The 8970-nt window shown below is 45.4% G+C and overlaps 1 protein-coding gene across 7 annotated transcripts; it reads right to left on the bottom strand.

Annotated features, from left to right (window-relative positions):
- Positions 1–941: 941 nt before the first annotated feature.
- LOC123410182 (cyclin-H1-1-like) lies at positions 942–4410 on the bottom strand. 7 transcript variants are annotated; one of them, XR_006612998.1, is made up of 9 exons: positions 3605–4406; positions 3326–3493; positions 2538–2587; positions 2365–2440; positions 2207–2282; positions 1872–1990; positions 1641–1792; positions 1408–1578; positions 942–1284 (listed from the first exon to the last, which is right to left on the bottom strand). XR_006612998.1 is itself a non-coding variant. In XM_045103079.1 (8 exons), exons 4-8 carry the CDS (start codon positions 2577–2579, stop codon positions 1101–1103), a joined length of 495 nt encoding a protein of 164 aa, XP_044959014.1. In that variant the 5' UTR covers positions 2580–2587; positions 3326–3493; positions 3605–3691; positions 3791–4400; the 3' UTR covers positions 942–1100. The 7 variants fall into 7 exon arrangements, 4 of the variants coding, with proteins under 4 accessions (XP_044959014.1, XP_044959015.1, XP_044959012.1 ...); XR_006612999.1 differs by having other exon boundaries at positions 1719–1792; XM_045103079.1 differs by lacking the exons at positions 1408–1578; positions 2207–2282 and having other exon boundaries at positions 1719–1792; positions 3605–3691; positions 3791–4400.
- Positions 4411–8970: the final 4560 nt, after the last annotated feature.

Genomic DNA, 8970 nt, shown 5'->3' with positions numbered 1-8970 from the left:
AATGGAGACTTTAAGGCTCCCAAACTCCTTCAGCACTCTGCGTCGACAGGGCCCTCCTAGCGCGTAGCTCCGTCGCCGTTGACCGCCTGGGCGGCCCAAGAGGGAAGGGGCTATAGGCGGAGTTCAGGCTCCTGAGTCGCGAGGCTCGGGAGTCCCCTTGACATAACATACGAGTGACTCCAGCGTTCTCCCCAATAGATTTTAAGTATCTTGTTGAGCGCACAAGGCTTTACATCGGCAGGGACCGCCCCACGCGTAGCTCCACCGCCTTGAACCGACCGGATTCCAGGACGGCCCAAGAGGGAAGGGGCTACAGGCGCAGTTAGGCCCCTGAGTCACGATGCTCACGGGCACTACAAGAAATATGCTAATACACAACGCTATATTTTCGTCGCTACATCGTCACAATTTTTAATTAACGACGATCTTACGACGAAAAACCAAGCGTCGAAAATGAAGCATCAAACACTGACAGCAACGATGTTTTGATCGAAATCGTCGTAACTTTTACGACGATTACCGGATCGTCGCAACCTTTACGACGATCCTAAATCATCGTTGGCAATCTAACCCAATCCTACGTGGCAAAATTACGACGAAATCAAAACGTCATGGTTGAAATCAGCCCAACCCATTTCAATTGATCATATGGGCTAGTTTTATTTTTTGGGTTTTTTCTTATTGGGCTTCTTTTTGAGACTTAGCCTATTTACATCCACTTCCAGTATTTTTTTAAATTTTTTTGTATCATTATAATTTGGGGCCTGGCCTTTTAATGCCCAAATACATTTGATCCAGTTTCAGTTTTGGCCTTTTTTAATTTTTGAATTCAGCAACTTTTTGTTCCAGTTTCATTTCTATTTGTTGAGCCTTTTCAACCCAATTATTTGTTCAATATTAAATCCAACACTATTTCATATTCAAATCAAGAAAACTCCAAGTCAAATTAAAATCATCCATCATATAACATCACATAATACATCTCTCAGGTTTACATAACATAATAACTCATCTTATGAATAAATTTCCTTACACAGGAATATAGCAAGAACGGACAAAATTGTACAATAGAACATTGGCACATCTGCTAACAATGGAGTTCACTCCAGTAAAATAGGTGTCCAGAAAAGGTTTAAACTGATCTTGAATGGATGATCCATTTGATTCTCTTTTCCTTGATGAACTTCCCATGATACCAGCAGAACCTGTGTTGGGAGAGAGGGGGGATCAAAAAGATCTGCAATGTCTGGTAGGTCAAAGGATGGCGCGGGCAGGGAGAGATTCCTGGACAACAAAAACACAGAATATCAGCTTAAAAACTCAGATAGCATGGCCAAACCTACAAAGAGAGGCCAATGAAATATATGCAAGTCAATAATATGAGATACAACAAGGAGATAGACATACATGTAAGCAAATGCACTTGACATGGACATCAGCGGAAAGCAAAATCAGCTTCAACAGATGAAATGGCTAGGCAGTTGTTGAGACTTTTGGTGAATAAAGTATGAACATGTAATGGCACAGATCATAATACTTAAGAGGAAAGTTAAGCCGAACAGCCTGCCTAAATGAATCCTGCAAGGTTATAATTAGCAACCTTTGCATGCACATTCAAACAGAGAAAGAATTGTACATACATGGAAACGTCCTGCGCATGATTTTCACACAAGGGGCAACTGTGAACAAGCAACTGCAGGTTGTCTAATGCTGCTTACATAATATTCTTTGGGTGGTGCTCCATTACAGACCACGGTAGATAGAATCTCTTGAAATATATTATAGTTGTAGCCTGAAAAGCAACCACTGACTTTTAGCACGTGACCGTCAAGCTAGCAAAGGCACGGTATCTTGGAAGAGGAATGCTTTACCTGAATTTTGTGGGGGAATTTGAATGCTCTGCACACTTCCTGAATCTTTTGCTCGTAAAATATCCGCATCACTTGCTCCTCTTTGCAGGATAGAGGCTTCACACTCGAGCTTCCAACAACTGAATCCAAAACAGTGGTTTAATAACACTATAACACATCTAAATATGACTAGTCAAAAAAATGCTGCAAAAACTTTCGATGAACATTGGCCAACATGGAAAACAAGCACAACTATGAAAGAACAAAACTATGAAGCGAAATTAGCACATAGACACTGATGCTCATGGCTACTCATAGACACATATAGGCAGCAGAAACCATCAAATGGGGTGTACCTGTACCATCAGGCACAGGTTCTGGGTTTGATATCCAGCAATCAACAGGGTCCACCTTCAATCTCGTCGTCCCATACTTCACAAAGAAAACAAAGGGAACAAAAACAATGAGCGGCCACTATGTATGTAAGCTAAGCAAGTGAAGGAATGGGGTGTACCTGTACCATCAGGCACAGGTTCTGGGTTTGATATCCAGCAATCCACAGGGTCCACCTTCAATCTCGTCGTCCCATACTTCACAAAGAAAACAAAGGGAACAAAAACAATGAGCGGCCACTATGTATGTAAGCTAAGCAAGTGAAGGAATGTGATGGCGTAGGGAGAACCCAACCTGGGCAAGTATCTGCGCGGAACGCCGGTTCGCCTTGTCCATTTATCCACCTGCAAAAAAAAGGAGAATCACAGGCATCAGCATACCATTACCATGTGATGTCGAGAGCATGCTATAGGCTTAGCCGTCCTAGGCCAAAGCAAACCCTCGGCACCGAGCAGTATTCTATAAAAGCTGATAGACTTCTAGTGATACATGACGAATTGACTTAAGTATCCTACAGTACTATGGTACCACATGGAATTAATCAAAGAACAACTGTGAAAAATCTATTGTGTAGATTCAAAATTTCCATTGTCAAGATTTTAATGAATTGATTTTTTTATGTGTATGTCTATCAGTCTACTTGAAATTGTGAATGGATATAATGTATAAAAAGCAGAGGAGTGTTCTAGAGAAGTTTTTCTATGGCCAGACGCAAACACAACAAGGAACAGAGTAAATCATATGCCCTTTCAGGTATTAGAAATTTTACATGGTTGATAGAACATGTCAATGGTGTAATCCTTTTGATATACTTCTGTCCAAATGGGGTAGATGATTATGTAGTTTCTCTTTCAGTATACAGAGATATGTACAACAATAACAAGTATCAACTACAAAAGCCAAGAGGTGTTTGGTATATTCAATAACTCATATCATTTTAATGATACCCGAGTTAGAAACAACAACAGATGTAGGACTTCCTTTGGATTGCACTTAGTGTCATAATTAATCCGTGTTTAAGTACATTATGGCAATTATAAATAACAGCAAGTCAAGCAGCATCTTTAGTTAGAAAAGGGGACCTCGCCCATGTGTGGATTTATGGTCTGGAGGACGCTCTCGGTTGCCTTGAACTCCATCGTTGATGCCTTCTGGGTAAGCTGGAAAGAGTGGATGCACACCACATCCTTTCCTGCCGCCGTCTTAAACCGCAGCTTGATCTGCTGTTTCGTTTCGGTTTCGCCTGCCACCTGAATCCCACACAAGCATGTTTGAAAGTAAGAATCGAAAAGGAAATGAGTACTTAGAAAATAGGAAAATAAGAACCATAATAAGATAGTATTAATCCAAACAAACATTACCTTGGGGTCATGGACGAAGGTGTGGCCGGAGCGGGAGTTGGGGGGCAGCTCGCCAGTGTAGGACAGCTTCAGGCACTCGATGATCATCTGCGGGAATCCAAAAGAACCCAAGCCAGCCGGCCGGTGCATACACACACCACATGGTGGAATATATAGGATGCAGTAGATTGGGTTGGTGGGCATTACGGTTTTGCCGGCTCCGTTGGAGCCGACGATGAGGGTGAGCGGCCTGAAGAAGGTGATGACGTTCTTGCTCACTGGGCCGAAGCTCCGGATTCCCTTGATCAACATCTTGTCCACCGTGCACTACCAGGTCCTGCGTCTGGAGGATCCACCGCTCCCGGTGGGTGGAGGTTTGGAAATCCGACATCTTGGCGTTCCTCCCTCCACTGCCGGCGGCCGAATCGAGTACCTCTCCCCCCTGCTGGTGAACACCGCGAGCGAGGTGCCCACCGCCTAATGCAAGCGGGTGTGGAGGGGATGCCACAATACTATGGCGTCCTCCGGGAAGGGGCGCGGCGACGGGCGACGGCGGTCCGGCCGTCAAAGGGGTTTCGGGTGGCGCCGGTTGGGGAACAGAACCCCTCTCGGTCTGGTGTTATGGACAGAGAGAGATAGAGAGACCGACTGTTGCGGGCCTGACCGGCCCGGACACGGCGAGGAACACGAAGAGCAGGAGGAGGAGGGCGTGGGGGAGGCCATGGGTAAGAGGAGGAGGACGGCGGCGAGCTCCTCAGAAGGGAGCTGACGGTGCGGATCTGGAAGGGAGGAGGGGCTCGTGGGGGAGAAAATTGGTTTTTTGCCACTTTATTCGTTGGGCTTCGCACAATTGCCACTCTAAAGATTTGATTCGCAAAATTGCCACTTAAGTCGTTGCATCCTTGATTAGCATGCCATTAGCCCCATTTAAATTATTTTTTACATTAATTGGCTAGTGAAAAGACCAGCTTGCCCCTTAGTTATGTACATGTAGAGATCTCGTACATGTACGTACATGGCAAGGAATCAGCGCTACAACTGCATCTGGCAACAAATCAGCGCTGGCTGCCGAGATCTCCTGGCTACCAATAATAAAGCTAACTGCCATACTACCGGTCCTTCGACGTCGCGCTCGAGCGACTCTTCTCGCCGTCCTGCGCCGCCGATCGCCTTGACGCCGCGTGCCGCCGGCTGGACGTCTTGCGCCGCCGATCGCCTGGACGCCGCGTGCCGCCGGCTGGACGTCTTGCGTCGCCGATCGCCTGGACGCCGCGTGCCGCCGGCTGGACGTCTTGCGCCGTCGATCGCCTGAAAGTCGCGTGCCGCCGGCTGGACGTCTTGGACTGCTGAGTGCCTGCACGGTGTGCATGGAACCTGATTGGCTTGGAGGGTAATATGAGATTCCTTTCCTTTGCTTTGTTCGTTTGATCTGCAGTTCAAAATCTACAGTACTTGGTCTCTCTTTTCTTACAGATCCTGAAACGAGAAATGACAAAATAGAATGCACAAGTGATCCTTTATTTCTTATTAGTTTTGCGTCTATACTTATATGAAAAATTAGCAGTATACCTACCAGAAATCTATACTGTAGTAGGCACACTGAAAAAATTAACTCTTTGAGACGGAGGGAGCATATTTTAAATCCAACAGTTTGCAATAACTACTTTAACTTTTCGTTTACTCCCACTAACTCAATCTTGTGGTCATGTTTTCCTAACTGTTTCGAGTAGGCATGATTCGGAGGTCGCTATGGGGAGTAGTACTCTGCAACTAACACCACCTATCCCAGAAGTTGATTGGGATAACTTGCAGATAGTGGAGACACATGATGACGAAGGTAGAATAGATACTGAGTGATGATCAGTTATGTGATATTTTGGGCTTGCACGATGAGGAAGAGAAAAAATATAAGAGTGAACCAAAGGGTCGTAGAATGGTTGAGCAGAGTACTGATAATGATGGTGCTGCCATTCCTGTTAGTGATGTCATACCAAATGAGGTAGTGATTACGTATGATAAAGACAACCCAAAAATGGACCTTGGAACAATGTATCCATCAATGAAGGAATTCAGGTTAGCAGTGAGGCAATTTGCCATTAATGAGGAGTTTGATCTAGGCACGGAGAAGTCGGATAAGAAGAGATTTAGAGGGTTTTGCAAGTCAAGTGAGGATTGTCCTTGGAGGATCGTTGGCAGCCTACAGGATGATAAAAGTACTGTAAAGGTGATATATGGCTAACTATATAACATCCATTCATCATTTAATTTTTTATCTATGTTTATGTGTATTTACTATATAACTTCCCTTCATTTTTAAATTCCATATGTGCAGGTCACAGTTTTAGTTGATCAACATGATTGTGTTTCAAGCAGCAGGGTGAAGACCATAACGCCATCGCAAGACTGGGTAGCTAGCAAGGCTGTGAATATCCTTAGGAGTTCACCTAATATGGGCGCTAAAGAATTACAAAAAAAGTTGCAAGAAGAACACAAACTCACAATTACATATGACACAGTCTGGAGGGGGAAAGAAAAAGCTCTTGCAGAGGTTTATGGTAAATGGGAAGAGAGTTTTGAGATGTTATATAAATGGAAGGCTGAGGTACTCAAGAGGTCGCCTGAAAGTGTTGTGGAGATTGAAGTACTGGAAATAGATGGTAATGTGTATTTTCATAGGTTTTTTTGTGCTCTTAAACCATGCATTGATGGTTTCATGGAAGGATGTAGGCCACACCTGAGTATAGATTCTACTGCATTGAATGGAAGATGGAATGGCCATTTAGCCTCAGCAATGGCAGTTGATGGTCACAACTGGATGTATCCACTTGCTTTTGGGTTCATAGCATCTGAGACAGAAGACAATTGGACTTGGTTTATGAATCAACTTAAGAAGGCAATAGGAGATCCTTCACTTCTTGCAGTGTGCACAGATGCTTGCAAAGGCTTGGAGAATGCGGTGAAGAATGTGTTTCCCAATGTTGAACAAAGGGAATGTTTTTACCATCTTATGAATAATTTTTCAAAAAGGTTCCACGGATTTGGAAGGATGTATCCTGCAGCAAGGGCTTATAGGGAAGACGTGTTCACTGAACATATGGCAAAAATCATTAAACAATCAGATGAGGTATGGAAATGGTTAAGTCAGTACCACAAGCTGAAGTGGATGAGGTGTGTCTTTAATCCAGATATCAAGTGTGACTATATCACTAATAATGTAGCAGAGGTTTTTAACAACTGGATCCGAGACATTAAGGATTTACCTGTTGCTGAACTAGCTGATAAGATTAGAGAGATGATCATGCTTTTGTGGAGGAAGAGGAGAAGGATTGGAGAAAGGCTACCACCTGGAAGGATACTACCGGCAGTTATGGTTCAGTTGAGAGCAAATACTAGAGGTTTGGGGCACTTGAAGGTTGTGGAATCTGCTAATTGGAGTGCAGAGGTGTGGGATAATAGCAAGAGCTGTGAAAGGCATGTCGTGAAGCTAAATCAACAAACGTGTACTTGTCTTGAATGGCAGCACACTGGTAAGCCATGTCAACATGTCTTGGCCTTTGTGACATCCCAAAAGAGAGTAAACCTTGAACAATTTGTGCATGAGTACTACTCTGTGGATAGATTCAAGGCTGCTTATGGGAGAGAGATTGAGCCAATGACAGATAAATCACAATGGCCACGGGTGGATCTACCATTTGTTGTGGGGGCACCACTTGCAAAAAGAAATAAAGGAAGACAAAGAAAACTGAGGATCAAAGGATGTCTTGAAGGTGGACACAAGAAGAAAGGTGTAAATGACACTTCCAAGGATGATAGCACTGGTCCCACCAATTCTAAGGGGAAGAAAATGATTAGAGGGCCAGTGACTTGCAAGAAATGTGGCGAAAAGGGTCATAGGCAAGCTAGTTATAAGTGTCCACTCAATGGAACCAAAAAAAGGCAAGTGTTTTTATTTTATTCAAAGCTTAAATTATCACATCATGCCAAAAATTTAAAAAATATTGAATTACAGGAAGAGGAAGCCTAGAAAGAATAGTACAAAAGTTAGACCAGCTGAACCTAGCAGCCCACTAAGACCTACTAGAGAACAAATACTACATGATAGTCCACCCATGGTCACCAGAAGGTAAGCTACAGCGACCAATATCTCTATGTTCAACAATGTCCAACTGGAAGAAAAATATTTTATCTAAATGTGATAGCATATATGTGTGCAGCCGCCTTGCTATCTTGTTGGGGGAGGGTAGTTCTTCACAAACCACTAGAACTACTCCAGAGAGGATGACAACTACAGCTCCACCGAAGAATATGACCCCAAGGAGGATGCCGACATCAGCTCCACCAAAGAAAATGACTCCAAAGAGGAAGCTACTGGTTGGATGAATTATCTGTTTGAAATGTGCTTGTTATGGGAGAAATGAACTCACTAGTAGTTTTATTCACTCTGAGATGTGATCTCATAATTTCCATGAGCTTGGAACTTAAAATTTAAGCTAGTTTTGAGATGCAACAATTTATGTCTCATTATTATTCTTGTCATGTGAACAAAATGACTATCAGTCCATAACAACATGGAGCATACATCCTAGGATTTGACCATTAATCCTATGATTAAACTATCTCAGCAATCATGCAGCATCGAGGCATGTGAAATTTGACCATTAATCCTATGATTAAACTAAAAACATACATCATCAGAATACCTCCTTATTGTTGTCCCCTTTGTCTGAAGTTAGCAATAGCTGCAACCCTCTCCCTCAACCTCCTCATCCTCCTGGGACTCTCCTTCCTGCCCCTACTGTCTCCTTCAGGCGACCGGGACGAGTGACGCACGCGCCGCGCGGGCACACTGGCAGGCGGCGACAGCGGTGGTCGGGCAGGGCGAGCTCAACGACGGTGGTGGAGCGGGGCGGGCGGGGCGGTGGACAGGTGGGACAGTTGGTCGGGCGGGGCGAGCGTGAACGACGGTGGTCGGACGGGGCGGGCGGGGCGGTGGTCCGGCGGGGTGCCGGGCGGGCGGGGCGGTGGTCGGGCGGGGTGCTGGGTGGGCGGGGCGGGCGGGGCGGTGGTCCGGCGGGGTGCCGGGTGGGCGGGGCGGTGGTCGGGCGGGGTGCCGGGGTGGGCGGGGGCGGGCGGGGCGGTGGTCCGGCGGGGTGCCGGGTGGGCGGGGCGATGGTCAGGCGGGGTGCCGGGTGGGCAGGGCGGTGGTCGGGCGGGGTGGGCGGGGCGGTGGTCTCTCGGGCGGGGCTGTCGGTCGGGCGGTAGATGTATGTATAATCAGGGGTACTTTGGTCTTTTTCTATGCTTATAAATGTAAAAAAGAAAAAGGAAATCACTAAAAAGAGAGAAGTGGTATGGTAATCAAGAAGCCAAAGAGCAGAGTGGCAATT

Source organism: Hordeum vulgare, chromosome 7H, assembly GCF_904849725.1.
Source record: "Hordeum vulgare subsp. vulgare chromosome 7H, MorexV3_pseudomolecules_assembly, whole genome shotgun sequence".
NCBI lineage: Eukaryota > Viridiplantae > Streptophyta > Magnoliopsida > Poales > Poaceae > Hordeum > Hordeum vulgare.
Note: the sequence above shows the minus strand (reverse complement) of the source record. Positions and strands in the feature narration are given on the sequence as shown.

Coding starts and splice junctions, on each gene's coding strand:
- LOC123410182 (XM_045103077.1), bottom strand. CDS start 3,895: ATGTTGATCAAGGGAATCCGGAGCTTCGGCCCAGTGAGCAAGAACGTC. Junction 3,494..3,604: donor CCTTCGTCCATGACCCCAAG/GTAATGTTTGTT, acceptor TGTGGGATTCAG/GTGGCAGGCGAAACCGAAAC. Junction 2,588..3,325: donor TAAATCCACACATGGGCGAG/GTCCCCTTTTCT, acceptor TTTTTTTTGCAG/GTGGATAAATGGACAAGGCG.